Genomic DNA, 22,927 nt, shown 5'->3' with positions numbered 1-22,927 from the left:
GAGGGGATCTTATAGAAACTTACAAAATTCTTAAGGGATTGGACAGGCTAGATGCAGGAAGATTGCTCCCGATGTTGGGGAAGTCCAGGACAAGGGGTCACAGCTTAAGGATAAGGGGGAAATCCTTTAAAACCGAGATGAGAAGAACTTTTTTTCACACAGAGAGTGGTGAATCTCTGGAACTCCCTGCCACAGAGGGTAGTCGAGGCCAGTTCATTGGCTATAGTTAAGTGGGAGTTAGATGTGGACCTTGTGGCTAAGGGGATCAGAGGGTATGGAGAGAAGGCAGGTACGGGATACTGAGTTGGATGATCAGCCATGATCATATTGAATGGCGGTGCAGGCTCGAAGGGCCGAATGGTCTACTCCTGCACCTAATTTCTATGTTTCTATGTTTCTAAGGGGATGTTGAGCAAGAAAGTGAAGATATTGTTGACGTAATAGTCGTGATCTTTTGAGGTTTTGAGATGCTGAATGCCAATCCTATTTCTTGGGACTTTTTGCAGAAAGTAGTGTTAAAAAATGATTCTACTAACATATTCAAGGAAGGTCAGAGATGAGGAATCAACAGACACAAAGCACTCAGCACAATCTAACGAAAGTTTTGTCCAAGCAGCACAAACAATGGCTTGTCTATCTTTATACATTTATTTTTTTTGAAAGCACAGTTACAACGTAATAAACCTAGTAATAATAAAAACAAGCTATGGTACTCACACAATGTAAATATTCTATAATACAATTTCAGACCTGCACAACAGGGTATAAATACTCCAGTTTACATCATTACCACAAGATGAGGATGGATTTGGACTGGCCATTGTTTTCCACGGAGTTGTGTCCTGCGACACGGTCTAGGTGAGTACTTGCCCCTCCTTCAGCCAAACAGGCTGGAATTCATTAATAACAGCTCTCAGGCAAACCTCCCATGTCTTCATCCTCTCACCCTGATCATGCACCTTTGAGGAAACCAAAGGGCAGCATCTGCTTCCAGTTATTCCAGGAATATGGAAAGAAAGAACTCCCAGTGGGAAAACTACATTCCCCCCTTCTTTCCATGGAGTGCATTGGGTGGGGGAGGAGTTTGGGTATTTCCAAACCATCAGCCCAATACGCAAATATTAACAAATCATCCCTCCAGCCCACCCGTTGGAAAGAACCTTCTGACAGAGAGCGTTCCCTAACTTCCCTGGGCCCGACACCATGGGTGCAGAAACAGTAATAAATAATGTTAGAAATCCCGTGATATCATAGACCTACTCCCCATCCCTTCCCTCCCCCCACCCCTCCCCCCCCCCCACACCTCCCCATTGAAGATCCGCTCGCAGATCCTCCCTCCCTCCCTCCCTCCCATTGTCAGGACCCCATGCAGCCCTGAGATCTGCAGGAGGAAGCCCGCTTGGTATCTTTCGGGAAAGCAAAAGCAGAAAAAAAGGGACAATAGGTTCTAGGCAAAAAGAATCCCTTAAAACAAAAACAAAAAAGATGGGCTTTTCAAAATCAAATCAAGATCTGAAGAATAAAATTCAACATGCACATGCAGACACCAACACAAGATCGGGGTCTAATGGCCTCAATGAAACATCGTTCAGAGATTTCAGCTTGCCTGTATCAATATTCCCCCAAATTGGATAAAGAAATATATACACTGATCCTGAAATGTTCCCTGCTCTCTCCTCTTCCCCAAACATACTTGGTAGTTCATCCAAGTGGCCATTCTTTCCATTTGAACTGAGGCTACGGACATCTGCAGTGCAGCACCAACCATAGCACTGCAACCCTAAATTTGGAGGAGAGAAGATCCAGACCCATTTCAAAACCCCTCTGCATAATGGCAGACTTTGGTTATGAGGAGAGCCTGGAGAATGTAGCGTTGTTCACTTCAGAGCAGAGGAGGTTATGAGGAGATTTGATAGAGGCACTCAGAATGAAGAGCTTTTTCCAATGGCAGGAATATTAGGAATGAAATGGGACAAGTTAAAGTTGACGGAGCACACCATTAGAGGGTAGATGGAATTTTTTTTTATCCCCCACTTCCATGCAGCAAGTTGCTGTAATCTGGTACACACCGTCTGAAAAGACAACTGAACCAGTTTTATTAATGAATTGCATAAATGCCTGCCATAGGAAACGCTTGCAAGATCATGAAATATGAACTTACAAACTTGTGGGACTAATTGAAAGGCTCTTTCGGGGAGCCTTACACACTGAATTGGTTTCTCCTGTAATATGAGCATGTCAATTCTTCCACATATCAGCCTGAAGCACTTGGAGATGTATCCAGCTGAGTTTATCCAATTCAATGCCAGACCAAAGGTTGGAATTATAAGGGATCTGTCTGGGTGGTGGTTTTCAATGATTATTCCCACTCCTTAGAGAGCTACCCCAATGAGGATGAGGTCCCAAAAACAATTGATCAGCAACCTTCACCAAAACACCAATATCGATCTCTGTCACAGGTTCCAAATGGCTGCCAAATGTGTAGGGATTGAGGCGAGAAGAATCCTGCCATTAAAATTAGGATAATTAAATAAAATATATTCAACAAAATAAGCAACAATGTTCTTTAAAAGCTACAAAAAATATATATCCCTTACCACAACTGCCAAGATTTCCAACCATTGGACCATGGGGGCAACCAGCACAGTCCCCATAGCAATGGTAATCTGGTCTAATTCTTGTACAGTTATGGAGTGGAAGAAGCTTAATCTGATTTGTCCCACTTGTTGGAAAAGAGGGCACCCACTTTGAGGAACTGCTCAAAGTTTCTCTTTAAGATCTATGGGCTCGGGATACATGGGCTATTCTAATAAGCCCCAAGGGCAGTTTGGCAGGAGGAGGAGAACCAACAATTTTTTTACCATTATTTCTGCTTTTTCCAATTCCTCAAATGACTTCTGGGAGGCAAGCTAGAAAATTGACAGGTTGAGCAATATAATTAGAGGTGGATCAACAGAGCCTAGGCGAAGCTACCTTGAGCTGAGTCCTACATTCATTCAACTCCGGCAAGGTTGACATTTATTGCCCATCCCAATAGAAGTATAACTTTAAGTCAACATTTGGTGCGGAGCTGAAGTCACTTAACCAGCAGACTTCGTGCCCCAAAAGGCAGATTGATGTTAAAAACAAAACTCACACAGATTATTTAGTGATCACTGAAATAAACTTTACATTTCTGGTTCTCAAAATCAGCATGGTAGGATTTGGGCTCTCAATCTTTCGGTCATTAATCCAAAATCACTTTGCATATATATTAAAAAGTGTTAAATAAATTAAGGAGTACTTTGTTCAACTTGTGAAGGTTCTACATGCCTCCCTGCACTTAGTTTCTCAAAGAGATGTGTGATCTGTTGTTTGCACCTAGATAATGACTCCAACTACTTGCGTCTCCACTTCACCAGATGTCACAGTACAAACCAGGTCTATTCAGGCCTAATCCAAAATGCCAAGAGTCACAGAGTACCTTGTTGCATTTTCCTCGGGGCCAATTGTTCGTCTTGATTCGACAAGTCTTGAATGTCAGTCAGAGAGGCTTCCTCCTCCATTTCCCACCCTATCTCCAATATTTGTGTGATAACAAAACTTACAAACAAAAAAATCCATATTGCTGTTTAAACATCCCTATAATGTTTCTCCCAGATTTGCTGAAAGCACTTGGGAGATCTACCTTCAGTCCTTGGGTTTACCAGGAAGGGTTGCCAAACCTAAGATAAGGCCTCCTGCAAGTCTTAAATGGCCAAGAGTTCATCGCAGGAGCGGGTTCTCACGGAGGCGAAACAAAATAAAAGGCTAATCAATAATCATCCGTTTACACCTAGCTAAAATGGACAGTCAAACCTCCTCCACCCTCCACAAATGAACAGTCAAACCTCCTCCACCCTCCACAAATGGACAGTCAAACCTCCTCCACCCTCCACAAATGGACAGTCAAACCTCCTCCACAAATGGACAGTCAAACCTCCTCCACCCTCCACAAATTGACCAGAACAGACGGCATTGAATCTACAGGAAGAGTCTTGCTCTGTGCATTTTACACTGTGGATTCTGCTACACCTCGGAGAACAAAATAACGAGGCAGAAAGTCTCTTAAAACCTATGTACAGGTTCTCCACCCCACCAGGTCGGCATGGCGAGCATACACAACACACACACAATGTTAGCAACGGTGAACACTTTTCATGCCCCCTGGTTAAACCAAGCGGCAAGCCTGCGAGAGTTAAGCAGGGTTAAGAAAACGAACTAAAACGACATTTACTCGCATGTTGAAGCAATAAAGCAGGCTTGAAGGGCTTCCCGGGTTGGAGCGTGGAGAGTTGGCGGGGTGGACATGTTGAGCGGGCGACGGGTTCCAGTCACCGCGCCCACGCGATCATCGACACCTCGAGCACGATAGAAACGGTCTCTTTTTTTGTTTTTTGTTTCATATTTGGAAAGCTTGTCTTTGTTTGTTAATTTTTGCGAGACTTTATAATGGGGATGGGGATTGGGGGGGGGAAGAAGGGAGACCTATGGCCGAACGTCTTCACATAACCGTCGCTTGACGGACGGACGAACATGGCGCCGGCTCGGCCTCGTCCCTCTTGTCCATGGGCGGGAAAAACCTCTGCTCCATCCAGACACGCGGGGGGGAATATTCGCGAGCCGCTCGTCGGAACCGTACGTCCAGTTTGTTATTGTGTATGTGTGTTTTTGTTGTTTTATTTAGTTTAAGTCGCGTATTTCTGATTTATTTTTTCGTTGAGTGCTTCAGGTGCAAAATTAAAATGGCGGGCGGGCCCCCGTGGTGGGTGGGGATGGATGGATGGATGGTGATGGGGGTTGGTTTATGGGCGTGTGAGCGTTGTGTAAACGGGCTGCTCCCAATGGGTAGGGCTGCGGGACTGGGGAACCGACTGGGGGTCGCTGATGGACGTGTAGAGGGGGCGCTGAGAGGCGCCCATGTAGGAGAAGGCGGTGTAGAGTCCTGGGGTCTGGGCGGACGGGCTGTAGTAAGGGCCGGTGGCCTGGTGCTCGGGGTACTCGAACTGGGACCTGGTGATGCTGGGGAAGGCTGTGCCGTAGTGTGGGAGGCTGAGGGAAGTGTAAGTGATCTGTGCCGAGGCGTGTTGCTGCTCCGAGTAATGGCTCGGGTGGGACTGCTCCGTCTTGATCTGGGTTTTGGATTCGGCCGAGGCGGTGGGCGGGCCCGAGGAAGCCGAGGAGCCAGCGTGTTGCTTGGAGATCCAGGCGGAATGGCCGCCGGCTAGTGCTCCCCCCAGCCCGTAGTTTCCACCATAAGCCCCGGCGCCCAGGGCTTGCCCGTGGCTGGGATGCCCGTTGGGCGGCAGGTACTGGTCGAACTCATGGACATCGAAGGTCTCCATGTTGGACATAACGTCGTGGCTGAGATCCCCGATGTCCATGTTGCCGAAATCGATGTGAGGTTTGCCTCCCTCTACCAACGGGCGTCCCTCCCGTTTCCCCTCAGCTTTTCCGGGCTGCATCTCCGTCTTGGGGGTGGTGGGGGGAGTTGGGGGGCCGTGGTTCTGGCCTGTTGAAGAGAAGCAAATGAACAAAACCTTCAGACCCTGGAACAAAATATAGGGAAATCAAGATGACATGCGAGCGGTTTGGAAATAATTCATGCTACATTTGTGCATAGTCCTGGTTGCACAAGAAGCATGCCAGGAAGAAAGAATTGGAGAAGGGTCAGAGCGTTACTCCGATTCCAGAAATTATAGTTTAAACAACATCTTGTATCTTCAGGAATTTAGGTTAACGGGTAATTTGATCAAGTCCCGAAGATCTGATGGCGCTGGTTGGAGAATGAAAATTAGAGCCAAGCTTTACAGGGCAAAGATAAAAAATATATACATTTGGATCTCTTTCATGGACTATCAATGTTAGTTTAATTGCAACTTTTAATTCTCAGATTGATAGCTTTTAACTAAATATAAGGGAATGGGAAAGGTGGGCCAAAACAGTTCATCACAGTTCGGCCATTATTGAATAGGTTTGTGCAGCTAAGTTACATCATAAGTGTGAAGAATGGGCAGATGTGTGGCAAATGTAGTTTCACACCACCTACACATTTATTTTATGTGGGACAACAACAAAATACCCAAGCATAAATATTTCTTAAGGCAAATCTAATGTATTTTTCGGAAAGAAAGTTAGTGAAGGGTGATTCATAATAGGAGGGAGATTAAAGAGCACAGATTCCTCATTTGATACAAGGAGGATTAAAATAATGTCCAGAGCACTGGCAAAATGTCACAGTTGGCAAAAGAAGAAGAAGAATGGGCAACCCATAATGGAAACCGTATTAAAGCAATGGAAAAAAAAGTAGTTTAGATTCACTGGATTCATACCAAGCGTCAACATTTTGGTCATAGTCGGGTACCTTGCAATAGTAAAAAGCTTCCCAAAGTCTTTCACAAGGTACTAATAAGGAGCCTTTCACTTGTTTGTTTGAGGGCAGCTCCAACAACACAAAGTTGAACACCATCCAAGAAAGCAGAGTCTTGATTGGTATCTCACTCACCAACCTAAACATGCAGTCTCTCTACTGCCAGCACACAATGGTTGTAGTGTATGTCTACAAAATTGTACTGCAGTTACTCACCTAAGCTACTCCAACATCACCTCCTGATTCAGTGACCCATACTGCCATGAAGGACAGAATAGCAGGCACAGGGAAAGACCATCAGCTAGCTGCAGGTTTCCCTTCAAGTTAAGTACCATCCCCACTCAGAACTATCCTTGCTACATTGTTGCTGGGCCTAAATCCTGGAATTACCTATCCATCAGCAGATGGGAGAAGCAGTCCACACTTTTTCCAAGGGGCAGTTAGAGATGGGCAACAGTTGCTGGCCCTGCCAGGATGCCAACATTCCAAGAGTAAATTAAAAATAAAATCAACAGGGAAGGCAATTCAAGGTATAAAAATGTGAAGCAGCACATTCTTTCAGCATCATAAGGTTTCTGCAGCTGAGTTACTCACGTTGAAAGAGGGAATTTAACAAATGTCATTGAGTATATAACTAGATAAATGGGCATGGGGTGAGAGTTGAGACTACCATGGAGCTAGGACCATGAGCCAAATGCACTCCATAAAAGAAAGACTAAATTTATATTCATTGACAAGTGTCCTTAACTTTACCACAAATAAGATGTCACTTTTCATGACAAATATTAGAATGTTTGATGGCTAGATATACCTTCACGGTTGGGCAGACAATAGGAATTAAATATTGGGTGTAAGGTCTTCAGATGGGCCATAAATGCCAAGAAGAGATTGATGCTCCTACCCTCAGGACCTTGACTGCTTGTAATAATTTGTGACCAGTGCAGGTTTTTTTTAAAGAATCAGGTTCAGGAATGTGGCCAGAGCCACAGTAACACCAAAAGAGAAAGCATCACCTGCGTGCTCACCATGGCCCTCTGCAAGTGGGGAGCCCCCAGCTGTGCGCCCACGGTCTTGAGGCACAGCCTTGAAGTGGGGCTGGACAGAGGAGATGTGGCTGTCCTCTGGGTGGGCATCAGCGTCACCTTGGCCAGGTTTCATGTTCTTTCGTCGACGTGGCTGGTACTTGTAATCAGGGTGGTCTTTCTTATGCTGGGATCGCAGTCGTTCTGCCTCTTCCACAAAGGGTCTTTTGTCGTTCTCATTTAGTAACCTGCAGCAAACAGTGGAAAAGAAATAGTTTTGAGGCTCTTCAAGTAAGGCACGGGAGGATACCATTCAATACATTGTACATTCATTTCACTTGCACTTTATGTGCAATGTGACGAATAGAACCGTATTGTGTTGTATGCTGGCAATATGTTAGATGTCACTTTTATCACATTTCACCTTGCTCTTTCCTATTACCACTGAAATTGTCTCTCCAAATACTTGTGCATGTTGAAACCATGAGGAACAAGTGGCTTGCACTTTTGTCAGAGTCAAAAGGTTCTGGTTTCAAATCCCACTCCTGAGGTTTGCGCACCATAATCCAGGCTAACACTTCTAGTAGCGGTGTAATATTGCAGGCGAGACATTCTAAGGACTTTTCTAACCTCAGATGGTTTGTCAAAAATCCTACGGCTGCTATTCAAAGAGCAGGAGTTCACCTCCAACTTTTTTTGGGACAATATGTATTACTAATGCAGTGTCACTGCCTAATATTCTATGTTAGTGATTTAGAATATGTTGAAATTTGATGTAGAAATGCAGGTCCTCTTTCCACTTTCACCGGCCTTTCAGTTAGTAGACATCACTGACACCATCATCCTCTTCATCCTCTGTCTCCACCCCCCCCTCCACCCCCCCAGTTATATTGTTTTAATAAAAGACAGGACTTCTTCAGTTAGAGTATTATTCATGTTGTTCTCATTACAGATCAGTTTAAAATGGGTCAATTTTGATATTATAAATGAGGAGAAGCTTTTGCCAATGGCAGGAGTTAGGAAATATACGGATTTAGGGAAACTGGCAGAAGAACCAGCCTGGAAGATGAAGAGAAATATTTTCATTCAACAAGTTGTAGTGATCTGAAATACATTGCAAGCAGTTTAATCGGAACTAGCAAAAGGGAACGGATGAATAACTGAAAAGAAAATAAACATGACTGTAGGAAATGGAAAATGGGCTAAATTATGGAGGTTTTTTTTTAATGGGGCAATTCCGACATGATGGGCTGAACAACCTTCTGTGATCCCAGTTATACAGTGAACCTCCCTTCTCTTTCAGAAAATGATTACTATTTTACATGCGTGCAACAAAGAAAATGCAGCGGGACAGACAGTTGTCAGAATTCACGAACCAACTCTTCTGATTCCCATTAGTATCAAAGAGTAGGGTTGCAACCCGAACAAGAAGCAGGAGGATCTTTAATCTGAGCTGTGGCTCACGTCAGAAGGTGGCATGTTTAATTCACCACATGATACTGCACTGCTGGAGTGCCCTGCTCTGGAGGAGACACCAATCCAAGGCTCGGGTTTGGTTGTATATTAAATATTCTGGAGTGCCATTTTAAATAGCAGGGCAGTTCTCACTGTCCTAGCCAACTTTTATTCTTCAGCCAACTTCACTAGAAGGGGTTACCTAATCATGCTATTTTTTTATCTTGCCGAGCATAAATTGAATGGTTCAATGGTTTCTTTACTACCACGTGTACCAATGTACAGTGAAATGCTTTTTTTGCATACAGCTCAGCAAGACTATCACCATACATAAGCACCATCCCTAGTCTGCAGCATTTCAAACATTAATACTGACTAGACTTAAAGAAATACCTCAGACAATTAATGCAAGTTGTCCTCCTAACTCAAACATTTAGCCTAGATTCAGGCCAGGCCTAGTACCCAAGACCATGGGTTGGAATTCAGACCAGGAGCACACCCAACAAGTTACTCAGAATGATCTCATACACATTGGAATTAAGCATTATTAAAGCTACATAACCAAACTTCCTGAAACTGGGTGGGTTAGGCCAGCCCAGTTTTGCCTGGTAGACAATATAAACAGTGAGCTACATAGGCAGGTCTGTGTTATCCAAAAGGGCAATGTGGCTAATGCAAGGAACATGTTCATTTAGGAAATTTCACAAAATAGTCTATTTATATCCACAAGAAGGTAGACACCTCCCACACTCACTGGAGTTTCTGAGATCCTCTAGGTGAGAGTGATAGCAAAACAATGACGAGCCCCCCCCCCACCAGAGTCCTCGTTCCATCAGATGCATCCTAGTTCCTTCTTACTCAGGAAGATTAACTGTTCACCATTTGGTATTTCCAACCTTTAAGAAGTCTCTCCCTCTCCGAGATTCAGACACCAGTGTCTCCCTTTATACTCTCCTGGAAATAAATAATGTACTGATTGGATTCTTGGTCTTTCTCTTGGGAAAATGCCTGTACATTGATAGCTGTCTCTCAGACCCTTTAATTCAGGGATTTACAATGCCATTTATAATTTAGCTAATGTGCAACATTAAATCCAATTTTGATGCATGTGAGAAAGATCCACAGGTTATTCAATAAGGAGAAACAACCAGGAGGAGCAGACGGGGTAAATAGGCGTGACAACAGTAGAGGCAGCAAAGTTGTAAGAATGTTCTTAAAATGCTTAAGGAACTGCAGATTAGAGGGAGTGCAGTGTGGGGTTAAATAATCTGATAATTGAAACAAGAGAGAGAAAGATAAAGGCGACCAAGGATGGAGTGGCAACTATAACAGAGGACAGACCAACTCTTCACCTATGCACTTAGAATGATTTAAAAAGAAAAGCGATTTGTACAATACCTTACACAATCTGTCTCAAATTGCTTTACCATTAATAAAGCACATCTGAAATGGAATTTAGGTGCATAGCAAGATCCCATAAGATGTAAAGTGACCTTGTCTAAATGATAAGTATCAGCCAAGGGAGAACTCCCAAGAAATATTCTGCTGAGAGAGTGGATGGGGTCTTGGTTTAATATTGCATCCGAGTGCAGATCTCAGTTAGTACAGGCTCCGGGAGAATAGGCTGGATTATAGACAGGAGTATTTGGAGGAAGTCAGTGATGTCTCTGGGAGGGGAGGGGTACTGAGCAGTTATCCCACCCAGTACTAGAAATCACAATATTTTTGCTTTGGAGATACAGAAAAGGGGCCAGGCAAAAAAGGAACATTATGGGCACATGCCAATGATTTGTCCTTATGTTAAGCCTTCAATTTTCTGCCCTTTTTTGCACAGGACCAGTTCTTACATTTGGTCATCTGTTATCCTTCTGATTTTAGCATTTAACTGCTTTCTTGAAGGGGTATTATTTACATTGCTGCTCATTGATAAGATTTAAACCCTGAAATAACCCTAACATTTTGTGCTCTGCTTGGTTAGCAATATCCTCCACCCCGAGGAGTCATGCATCAAAAATAATATATTGTTTATTGTGTTCCCAAATTTTAAAATTCCAAACTAAAATTTCAGAGAGTAATTATGAATGTGGGTGAGAACTAGCTTTCAAGGATGTCTTGGAGGAGGAGAGTGCGCTAGATGGGTTTGGGGGCCTGTTGGCAAATTCCAAAAGTTAGGGCTCAGTCGGCTGAAGTTTCGGCTGCCTGTGGTGGAAGGTTTTAAAATCAGGGGTTGCTCAGGAGGCCAGAGGAATGCAAGAATTTTGGATTTTAAATCCAAAGGAGCCAGTGTTAAACCAACTGTGCTGGTAAGTTGGGCAAGACAAGTTAACAAATGAGTCACTGAGCATTTTTTTTTCCGTCCAGACACCTTTCTCCGAGCCATTCCATTTAAAGTTATAAACGTTTCTAATACTATCCAACATGTTAAAGAGAAGTGGACGCGTGAGAGAAAAATTGCATGTGCGCAGGAGTATGCCCTGGGGTGAGTGAGTGAGACCATGCCCGTGGATGCGCACAGGTGTGATTTTATCACAAGTGGCGCTGGCTACCCCACTGTTGCTGGACTCTCTGCTTTGATCTAACCATTCCACTGCCGAGGTCTGAGGGAGAATAAAAAAGAAAAGTTTTATTTGAATGATGTTCTTGCAAGGAGATCTGTGACCCTGAACTGGCGCCAGAGCCGAGAATTCTTATCCCATCACTCCTACACTCCTTTTCTCTGTAAATTAATATCAGCAAAAGTAGCCACTTTCTGACATATCCAAAATCTTTGAGACTACAACCAATAAAAATTACACTGACCTTTAACCCTTTCCTGCCTCCTGAAAATCAAAGTTTGATGGCCCCAATATCTCACCCTGACTCTGGTTACTAGAAGTTACAATTTTAAATTTGAAAATACAGGGGGAGGGATCAGTGAAAGGTGACTCTGAAGATTTTGCCTTTGGTTCACTTACATTGTAGGGGAATGGAATTTGCTGTCCCTTTCTAGTCTGGGCCGCTATACGACTCTCGCCTCCATAAACTGCTCTGAAATTATTCATTTAAATTATACCAGTACAATACATTGCAAATACTCGCTTTCAATTTATGACAAAATGGTGCTGGGCAGAGGTGTGAGTGCCCATACCAGAAGGACTGGAGCAGTTTAAGTTAACTCATTACCTTTTCACTGGGTAAGTACGAATGTTGGCTTTGCCACAATAGTTCACATCCTGACGAATACAAGAAAATAGATCCCCATCTACTCTCTGAGATACACTTTTGCTTCTTTGAATGAATACGCTGGACAGTGGGAGGATTTGTCCTGTGTCTAAGCAGCATTCCTGTGACGACAGATGGCACAATGGGCTAAGTGTTCGGCTGGCAACCGGAAGGTAGCCGGTTCGAATCCCGCTTGGAGTGCATACTGTCGTTGTGTCCTTGGGCAAGACACTTCACCCACCTTTGCCTGTGTGTGAATGTGTGTGAGTGATTGGTGGTGGTCGGAGGGGCCGTAGGCGCAGATTGGCAGCCACGCTTCCGTCAGTCTGCCCCAGGGCAGCTGTGGCTACAGAAGTAGCTTACCACCACCGAGTGTGACTGAGGAGTGAATGAATAATGCGATGTAAAGTGCCTTGAGTATTAGAAAGGCGCTATATAAATCCCATCCATTATTATTATTATTATACACTGAGATGACATTGAAGGCAAGGGTTTAAAAAAAAAAAAATCATGCCAGCACCCACATCCCCATTGTTCTGGTCTCCCTCGCCCATCCCACCTCACACTGCTAAACCCACCCAGTCAACAGCTCCAACTAGTACCAGATGGAGTCGGTAAATGCATCATATGCTCCCTCAATTTCTGGGTAAAAAGTAGGTGGCAAACAGTTGGCACAGAGTTCGCAAGCACAATCAGTAAAAAGTACACGGGGACTTTACCACAGACGGCAATATGTAAAAGGCCATGAGTATATCTGTGTGTTGTAAATACCCACCAACACCTTAACAAATAACATGTATTGACAGATACAGGAACATTCGCAAAAAAACAGACACTGAACAACAACATCAGAATGTGGACAAAAAGTGTGGTCAGAGTTAGGTTTAAGTACAAAAAGTAGAGCAGGTGGAAAGGTTCCAAGACCCAGGGTCTCGGCAGCTGAAGGCACAACTGCTAGCGGAAGAGTAGTGATGTTTGGTGATGATCAAAAATTCAAGTAACTCAAAAGATCTCGGATTTGGATGAGTTCAAATTTATGGAGATTGGAATGTGGGACGGCAACCAGGAGAATTCTGGAATAGTTACGACTGGAGGTAACAAAGGCCTTCTCTCTAATTGGGGCTGAGGGAATTTTATTTGGGGGGGGGGGGGGGGGGGGAGGGGGAAATAAATATTTTCCCCCCCGCTGTTGGACAGAATCCCGTTGCCTGTAGACGAAATAAAGAACCCTTGTCAAAATTTACATTGGAGATTATATTGGCTTTTTGCAGTCTCACAGTTTAGGCAATTGGTAAACCGCTCAGTTCCGCATTCAATGATGTTCTGCTTAGGTCATCCACCTCTCCAACCCAGAATAAAACTCCCAGAATGAAAAAGATGGAGAAGAAATGTGACTGCTGGATTAATGCGACTGGACTCCTTCTTTGCCCCAACACCCTCCCTCTTCCTGTGTACCTTTCCTGGTCACGCCCATCTCGCCACATGTACTTGGCCCATCCCAGCCAGGAGACACAAGGCAGCAATTCAATCCCTGACGACATCACCGACCGCGAAAGGTTTCAGGAATTGTCAGCACGAGCCAGAGATCGGATTTCTGTCTCCAGCTCGCTGCCAGACGCCAGTTGCACTTTCCCCGATTATAAATAGCTTCAAGTTTATTTTTCAACTGGAGGTTTAATTTCACTAGTGAGCAATTCATATCCCACCCTAAAACCCCCCCCCCCCCATTTTTTTTTTACCCCTACCCTGTGGTTTTCTCTTGCAAATCAGGAAGCTGGGTGGTCATCTTGCTCTACGTTCCACAGTGCAGGCCAATTCCCTGCCTGAGCCCAGGTGGGTAGTTGGGGAAGGAAGGATAGGAAAGAGGTTGGCTGGTGGGTTGAAGGCTGTTCCGAGAAGATCAACTGGCTGGATTCCTTCACCCACCCCACAGGGAGGTATTTCGTTCACACTCTGCACCCCCATCCATCTCAACAGCTTTCCTCAGAACCATGCAACCTCATGGGAACCATACTACGTGTGGCAACGAGAATTTAGTGACAGCTAGCAGTGCAGAGGTGAGAATGTGTTGCTTCATTGCAACACACCAGTGTGCCATTAGGCAGTTATTGTGAAACAAGTCTGCATTTTATACAGCATCTTTGCTGTTGAATGCTATTCCCAGGTGTTTCAAAAGTAATTAATCTAAAAAAATAAGGTCAGAAATGCATTGGGAGATTTTAAAGCAGAAAACCAAAAGTTGAATCAAAGGTAGACACAAAATGCTGGAGTTACTCAGTGGGACAGGCAGAATGTTCGGAGAGAAGGAATGGGTGACGTTTCGGGTCGAGACTCTTCTTCCCGACCCGAAACGTCACCCATTCCTTCTCCCCAGAGATGCTGCCTGTCCCGCTGAGTTACTCCTGCATTTTGTGTCTACCTTCGATTTAAACCAGCAACTGCAGATCTTTCCTACAGCTGAATCAAAGAGTTGATTGTTAAGTGGTATCTTAAAGGGAGGCACATGGTTTTTTGGGAGGGAATTATTGAGCTTTGGGGCCAGGCGGCAGAAGGCGGGGCCATTAATGAAGGAGCAATTACATTCTAAAACGATCAAGGGTGCAGAATTGAAGCAGAGATCTCAGAGGGCTGAAGATACTGAGATAGGGAGGGGCACGATAGTGGCAGATGCGAAAAGGATGAAAACTTTTAAATTGTTACATTGGTTAGCTTGGCACGATTGCAATAGACGAACTGCACTTGGTGGCAAGTTAGGACACGGGCAGCAATTTTGGACAAGTTGGGGTTTCTGGAGTTTGGAACATGGGAGGCCAGATGAGATGCAACGGACCTGATGACTTGGAGAGACACTGCAGATCCGTCGTGAGCAGAAAGAACAAACTTCTTCAGATCTCAAGTAAGGAGCCAGCATCCGAACTGAACAAATGTGCCTTTTTTATTTTGAATTTTGAAATACCTTTCATACCTTCAAAGAGCTTTACAGCCAATGAAGTTCTGAAGAAATGTAGGAAACACAGCAGCAATTTTTTCCCCCTCAGAAACCAGCAATGTACTTTACAAGAGGATTGCTTGACGGTTAAGGACAGTATCGATTTCCTTGTTTCTCTGAATAATACAGCAAGATATTTTACCACTACAAAGGCGATAGATGGAATCTATCTAAACGACAAATCTCCAGCAACACAGTACTCCCTCAGCACTACGCTGGTAAGGTAACTTAGTCAAGTGGAGACAAATCTGCCAAGGAAGAGAACTAACCCTTGAACCATGGCTTACATCGTGTAGACAGCAGCACGTACAAATGAGAATAGAAAGGCAAGAAGGTAAAAGACCATTAGCTGATTGAACCAGTCACAAACATTTGGTTCTTCACTATCAGAATTGGCAGAACATAATGCAATACTCATCAAGAACTCTCAATGGATTTTTATCAGCCGAAAATGACAGATCAACGGCAAAGACCTCCTCTGCATCAACAAGACCACCAGCTCCTCTGAGCACCTCCAATATGTACCGCTCAGTGTCCCGGGTCGAGGGAGCAAGCAGCCGAGTTTGTGGCCACTTGCACAAACCCTATGAAACCAGCCACACCACAACCTCCCAGTGTCCAGACAACCTTTATCTCCCCTTGAAGCTGGAATCTTCCCCATCCACAACATCTGCTGCTAATGGGACATTACTCAAATGAGTTGGCATTGCCACCATTGAATTCACAACCAATTTATACAGAGTGATGGAACCAAGGGGTGATCTTCACCATGTCTTGCAGTATTCATAGTATTCATATCTTCAACACATTATCCACCTCGCCCTCATATCAAACCCGTTTCTTTCTTAGCCGTTCTTTCTCTATATACAATTAAGTTTTTCTTGCGCTGATATTTCCATCTGTTACTCTACCCTGTGCGTTTCGGACTACTCCCCCCCCCCCCCCATCCCAGTATTCACTAATTATTTTCCTAATAATTCGCTCTTTGCTCTTCCTCACATCATTTTTTTTCTTCCACACAGTCAAGGTCTTGTTATACTCCTTGCTCTCCCATACATTTCAAGTTCTGTCCATCTCTTTAACCCAATCTGCCAACATAAATTTTGAACTTGTCATTTTTCCAATGTCTCCAGATTCTCTGTTTCCCCATACATCCTCTCCTATTTCTCCCTCATTCCTATCTACCGCTTTAATCAACTAATGCCCCAGTATCTCACTCGGTCCATCCTTAGTTATCTTTCCCATTTTGTCTCCCGCACATCTAAATCCAAGCGTTGAAAGCAAAGATTGTCACCAGATCTTTTCCCTGAAATTTTGTCACCCTGGAAAAATTGTAAGGGGGGGAATTTTCACAGCTTGAAAGAGACAAGAGCATTCGCAACCAATAGCTTTTCCTTCCAAATACAGTACCATCCAGCGATTCAAAATTAACTTGCAACTCTTTTGTCCAACTTATTTTATTGAACAGTAAGTAATTCTTTCACCAACCAGTTAAAGCATTCAAAAACAGCAAGTCAACAGTTCTTGAAAAATGAATTAGCACACGCAGATAGGCAAGAGAGAGGGGAAAAAACAGGGATTGTAAGAGACATTTCTTTGTATCTTTGTATTTCCATCGATTGCATCTTTTACATTTACATACCGGAGTCAGTAGATAGACCGACTGAATTTAAAGAATTTCGATAAAACCAGGCCGAATATTTTAACTCCTACTCCCCCTCCAAGTCATGGTTTTCACATATTTTATGTGCCTTAACAATATACAGCAGAAAAATATGATACTAAATCCAGGATTAAAAAACCGTCATGAAAATAAGGGAAGATATTTATTATTGTAACAGTGCAACAAGTGCGTAATAGCGTCTGATTTTTAGTTGAGATTTTGTTAATGATGGTGGATCGGTGTGTTAAGTCAATTGCGATTCTCAGGGGGGGGGAAGTGAGGGTTTGTTTTTATACACACTCAAGGACTCACCTCCAGAGTTTGCCTAGTGTTTTGCTGAGCTCTGCATTGTGTAGATGTGGGTACTGATCTGCCAACTTTCTCCGTGCCGCCTGAGCCCATACCATGAACGCATTCATGGGTCTCTTCACATGAGGTTTGCTCTTGGAGGATCCGTTGACTCTGACAGGCATGGGAACCAGAGTCCAATCGTAGCCTTCCAAGACTTGGCTCACAGCCTCTCTGATGCACAGGGGAAACTTGTCTTCGTCGCTCTCTCGCTTCCCACTCCCCTCCTCGTTGCCAGCCTGAAATTGAGACTTCTCTTCCCCATCCGCAGCAAAGGATGAGCTGGGGGATAGGACCGAGTCACTCTCAGAGCCTCTCGGGCTAGCCACGTCTGATACACTGCGATCATCCGTCATTCTTTTTTTCCAATTTTCCCCCTCTCTTTGAAAACAAAACCCGGAATTTTATGATTGCTAATGATAAACAAAAAGGAAACAATGATTGTTCGCTCTTCCAGGTTCACACACAAAAAAAGTCTGCAGACACACAGAACGGGGGTGGGGAGATGGGGGGGAAAGAGAAAAAAAAAGCGCTTTTTAAAGTTGTCAAACTTGTTTTTGCGAGTTAAGATTTGTCAAAAGTTAGATCGTAACGCATCCACAAAATTCTCCGACAAAAAACTTCTCAGGAAAACTTTTTTTTTTTTTTTTTAAGTTTGTTTTCCCTGATTTACATTGAGGCTTTTTTTTTAATTAATTTTTTTTAAAAAGGTTTTTGTTTAATTTACAAAAAAGAAAGCCGTGCAAATGATTCTGCTGCAGTAACTCTCCGCTCGGTTGGAGATCCGTGGTGTTTGCACAACCATACAACAAGCAAAGAAAAAATAATCAGCGCTGCTGCCTGAAACTCACGTGAAATATGACCAAAGGAAACTTTGGAACACTCTGCGCCCTTCCTTTAAATATGATGCTCGACTCCAAGGCACAACTTCTCACTTCCATTGGCCAAACTCTCTGATAGACCTCTACATCCATTGGCTTCTCTCCCCCTGACTGGGAGGGACTCATGCCCGACTCCTCCCGTGGGATGAAAGGCGTTGATCTGGAGGAATTAGCACAAAAAAAAAGTTTTAAGGAAGCTTTGGGATTTAGGGAGAAAAAAAACCGAGAGGGAGAGAGAGAGAAAAAAATAAATGCCTAAAGCATGCAGTGCAAACATTTGGTGTTTTTTAAACAGTTTCTATAAAGATCTGAACTATTAAGTTAGCAGGTGAATCTGCTGCTAATTGGATTTGAAGTGATCTTTTGGACTGGTGCACCCAGACCCAGTGTATTCTATAGTCCTCGGATCCTATAGTCCTTGCAATCACAGCATGATCTCCATTCCTGCTCTTTTCTGGAACGTCAGATGGTTTAAAGGGGACTAAAGCTTTGGGAGATCTAACTTCAAGCCTGATATTTGCAATATATATTTGATGATAAGGCAAGGTTGGTGGGCACGATATCAGTACAAACTTGTTATAGTGACAGATGGCTAGAGATATACAGTAGGGAAACATGCTCTTTGACTCCCAGAGTCTGTGCCTGCCATCAAACACACATTTGCACAAATCTAACTTAATTCCCCCAACAATTCCCATCAACTCCACACCATTCTACCACTCACCTGCACTCTAGAGGCAATTTACAGTGACCAATGAACCATACCATTCAGCACTACAATGGGCTGTGCGAGGGAACCAGAGAAAAATCACATAGTCACAGGCAGAACATGCAAACTCCACACTCCAAACTCCGTCAGCTCTGGGAGGTCAGGATTTAACCTGGTCATGCGAGCTGTGAGGCAAGAGATCTGATAACTGTACCTCTGTGCTTCTCCAAAAAATGTGCCTTTGTGAATGCGAGAAAATGATGTCTGCTCATGGGTTCATCTGCTCTGGTTTGGATCTCATTGTGTTTCTTCAGTCAAAAGCCAGTGGGTTGAGGCTCACTCACTGTTGTCAACCATATCAATAATAATAATGCAACATACAGAAAAGAGATTGGAAGCTTTGCGTCATGATGTCAGAACAACTCTTCACATCAGCCAGGGGAAAGAGTTGTTTGTTGACTGAAAGAAGCAGGAAGGTGAACACAACCCTGTCACCATCAGCAGAGCTGCTGTAGAGATGGTTAACAGCTTCAGATTCCATGGCATCCATATCACCAGCAACCTAACTGGTCCCTTCTTTCTAATGTGCGATCAAGAAAGCACATCAGCATAATTATATTCTTGGGTTCCTGAGAAGATTGGGCATGTTCATGAGTCTTCTCTTGAACGTCTGCAAATGGGCTATAGAAAATATCCTGACAAGATCAGCCTAGTATGGCAACAGATCTGCTCTTGACCATCTAAACCTGCAGAGACTGGGAAACACCTACCAGTCCATTGCAGACTCATCACCTCCTTCCATCCAGCCCATCTTAACTGTGCAATGCATCAAGAAGGCTGGAAGTATCATCAAAGGTGTCTGCCACCCTGACCATTCCTTTTTCTCTCTTCAACTTTATGGGTGACGATACAGAAGCTTGAACGCCCGGTTGTCCAGATTTAAGAACAGGTTCTTCCCCACTGCCATCGGACTCCTGAACCAATCATTTATTTCACGCCCCCTTTGGTGTACTCCAACATACTTTGGTATACTCCAACATACTTTGGTGTACTCCAACATACTTTGGTGTACTCCAACATACTTTGGTGTACTCCAACATACTTTGGTATACTCCAACATACTTTGGTGTACTCCAACATACTTTGGTGTACTCCAACATACTTTGGTATACTCCAACATGCCACACACTCTTACTCTTAACTCTACATCATTCAGTTATTCTATTGTTGTACTTTAATACTTTTGTGCCTTGCTCAGATTTTACACTACAATCTATGTACCTCTCAGCTGTTTTGTATTTATTGTTATACCTATCATTATGTATACTGAACATGAGTTTTATGCAAAAAAAATGAATTTATGCTATATATGACTAATCTGAATCAAGTTGGTCATTCCAGTACAGTGTTGCTGGAATGTTGCACTGTCTAAAGTACTGTTTTTGGAATGGGCTGTGAAACCAAGGACCTGCCTGTGCTCTGGGGTGGATGTTAAACATCTCATAGCACTTGGGGTGCAGTGGTTAGTGCTGTTGTCTCACAGTTCCAGAGACCCAGGTTTGACCGTTGCATTGGGTGGTGCATCTGTGGTGTTTGCATGCTCTCCCCAATGACTACATGGGTTTCTTTGGGTACTTTGGTATACTCCAACATGCCACAGATGTGCTGGTTGCTAGGTGTTTTGGCCACTGTACATTGTCTCTAGCGTTTGTATTGGTAGATCAGTTAGGGTGCGGGATGCAAGAGGAATAATTGGGATTAGTCCAGAAGGGTTCTTGATGGCATGGATGCTGTGGGCTGAAGCATTTGTTTCTGTGCTGTGATTTTATGACTATGTTGAAGAAAAGCAGGAAACTACTCTTTGGCATCCTAGCTAATTGTTATCCCTTGACCAATGTCTCTTAAAAAAGCTACCATGATGCTATTGGTTGAATCGTGGTGTCATGTATCGTACAGCTCAAAGTGACTAATTCAGAAATATTATTGTCATGAACTGCTTCCAGAGGTAGAAACATAGAAAATAGGTGGAGGAGGAGGCCATTCGGCCCTTCGAGCCAGCACCGCCATTCATTGTGATCATGGCTGATCGTCCCCAATCAATCCCCCATGCCTGCCTTCTCCCCATATCCCTTGACTCCACTAGCCCCTAGAGCTCTATCTAACTCTCTCTTAAATCCTTTGCAGAGATTTGGCCTCCACTGCCCTCTGTGGCAGGGAATTCCACAAATTCACAACTCTCTAGGTGAAAAAGTTTTTTCTCACTGCAGTCTTAAATGGCCTCCCCTTTATTCTAAGACTGTGGCCTCTGGCTCTGGTTCTGGTAGTCACAGTTGCTGCAGAAATGTATGTCTTTACCTTTGTATTAAACTGTCCTAAATTGCATGCACACCCTTCTCTCCAATCCATTCTCCACTATTGTTGCAATACAGAAGGAAGCCCACTGAGTCTATAGCAAAGCCATCCAATCTATCTCATTCCTCTTTTTCCACGAAGTAGGGATGGTTGAAAACTTCAAATTCCTAGGAGTCAATATCACCAACAACTTCTCCTGGACCACCCATATTGAAGCAACGACCAAGAATGCACACCAATGCCTCTACTTCCTTAGGAGGCTTAAGAAGTTTTGCATGTCCCCTACAACTCTCACCAACTTCTACATAGAAATAATTTTATCAGGATGCATCATAGCTTGCATTGGGAACAGCTCCATCCAAGATCGCACGAAATTTCTGCGAATTGTGGACGCAGCCCAGGCCATTACACAAACCAACCTCCCTTCTATTGACTCCATTTACACCTCACGCTGACTCAGCAAGATCAGCAGCATCATCAAGGATGAGTCACACCCTGGCCACTCCCTCTTCTACCCTCTCCCATCAGGCAAAAGCTATAGAAGTGTGAAAACGCACACCACCAGATTCAGGGACAGTTTCTTCCCAGCTGTTATCAGGCAACTGAATCATCCTACCACAACCAGAAAGCAGTTCTGAACTACTATCTATCTCTTTGGTGACCCTCGGACTATCCTTGATCGGACTTTGCTGCCTTTACCTTGCACTATACATTATTCTCTTATCATGTATGTATACACTGTAAATGGTTCGATTGTAATCATGCTGACTGGCTGGTGTGCCGACAGGTTAGCACACAACATAAGCTTTTCACTGTACTTCGGTACACGTGACAATAAACTGAATTGTACTGATGGTTTTTTAAGGATTCACTCAATGGTTAATCAAATCGTGTTTTTTCATTCTATTTCCACCACCTTTGCCACTTTCATGACTATCTACAGTATGTTGAAAAAGATTTCTCATAATCGCCCCCTTTATTTTAACCAAACTTCTAAATGTGTGTTCTTTAGTCTTTGGAGAATATTCTAATGGAACACCATCCCTTCGAAGTACTCTTTCTAACCCAGTCCTGATTTTCTACAGGAACTGAAAAGCATAAAACTGCATTTATATTGGTAGTATGAGTGTAAGTGGCATGGAAGAAGTTGGCAGGCCAATAAAGGTTCCAGTGAAAGGTTAAAAAAAAAACTGCTGGAGGTACTCAACAGGTCAGGCAACATCTGCGGAGGGCCAAATAGACCTGGCCCTTCTTCAAGGCTGAGGTAGAGGGCAAATAGCTGGTGGAGAGGTGTGGAGAAGGGCTGGGGCAAGACATGCATGTGATAACTTGTAGCTAAGATTGGGTTGATTGGCGGATGAGTTCGGTGGTAGAGAAGGGTGAAGATAGTCCTTAAGGCTGGAAGTGATACGTAGAGAAGACAGGGTTGCAGATGGTGGAATCTGATGAGAAATGAAGGTGAGGGGTTAAATGTAAAACCACCAAGAGGAATTGTAGGTAGATAGGATGGGGAGGGGGGTGGGGTGGGGGAGTGATGAGAGTGGACTTTGAGGGGATAGAGGTGGGTGATAAGCAGAAAGTGGAGGGGAAAATAAACTGAGTGATAGGTGGCGATGAGTGGAACGGAGGTGTGTCTGAGAGAACTGGGTAGATCAGAAGAGTGAAGGGGGAAAGCTTGGATTTATCTGAAATTGGAGAATTTGAAGTTCTCCATGTTGGGTTGCAGGTTGCCTAAGGCGTTAGTCTTCCGGTTTACAAGTGGCCTGACTCCGGCAATGGAGGAGGCCAAGGACAGACAAGTCAGCATAGAAATGGGAAGGGGAATTGAAGAGGCTAATAATAATAATAATAATAATAATAATAATGGATGGGATTTATATAGCGCCTTTCTAGAATACTCAAGGCGCTTTACATCGCAT

The 22,927-nt window shown here is 43.8% G+C and overlaps 1 protein-coding gene across 3 annotated transcripts; it reads right to left on the bottom strand.

Moving 5' to 3' along the window:
* Positions 1–634: 634 nt before the first annotated feature.
* Positions 635–17,964, bottom strand: sox10 (SRY-box transcription factor 10). 3 transcript variants are annotated; one of them, XM_033013431.1, is made up of 5 exons: positions 17,918–17,964; positions 17,031–17,542; positions 7,402–7,658; positions 3,934–5,530; positions 635–3,837 (listed from the first exon to the last, which is right to left on the bottom strand). In XM_033013431.1, exons 2-4 carry the CDS (start codon positions 17,420–17,422, stop codon positions 4,824–4,826), a joined length of 1,356 nt encoding a protein of 451 aa, XP_032869322.1. In that variant the 5' UTR covers positions 17,423–17,542; positions 17,918–17,964; the 3' UTR covers positions 635–3,837; positions 3,934–4,823. The 3 variants fall into 3 exon arrangements, with proteins under 3 accessions (XP_032869322.1, XP_032869323.1, XP_032869324.1); XM_033013432.1 differs by having other exon boundaries at positions 3,959–5,530; positions 17,031–17,953; XM_033013433.1 differs by having other exon boundaries at positions 7,414–7,658; positions 17,031–17,953.
* Positions 17,965–22,927: the final 4,963 nt, after the last annotated feature.

The sequence above is a fragment of the Amblyraja radiata genome, chromosome 38 (assembly GCF_010909765.2).
Source record: "Amblyraja radiata isolate CabotCenter1 chromosome 38, sAmbRad1.1.pri, whole genome shotgun sequence".
NCBI classification, from domain to species: domain Eukaryota; kingdom Metazoa; phylum Chordata; class Chondrichthyes; order Rajiformes; family Rajidae; genus Amblyraja; species Amblyraja radiata.
This window is presented reverse-complemented; position numbering and strand designations above follow the sequence as displayed.

Excerpts from the sequence above, each read along its gene's own strand:
- sox10 (XM_033013431.1), bottom strand. The coding sequence starts at position 17,422 with ATGACGGATGATCGCAGTGTATCAGACGTGGCTAGCCCGAGAGGCTCT. Across the intron at positions 7,659-17,030 it reads ACACTAGGCAAACTCTGGAG|GTTACTAAATGAGAACGACA; the intron begins GTGAGTCCTTGA and ends TGTTTGCTGCAG. Across the intron at positions 5,531-7,401 it reads GGGCCATGGTGAGCACGCAG|GCCAGAACCACGGCCCCCCA; the intron begins GTGATGCTTTCT and ends TCTCTTCAACAG.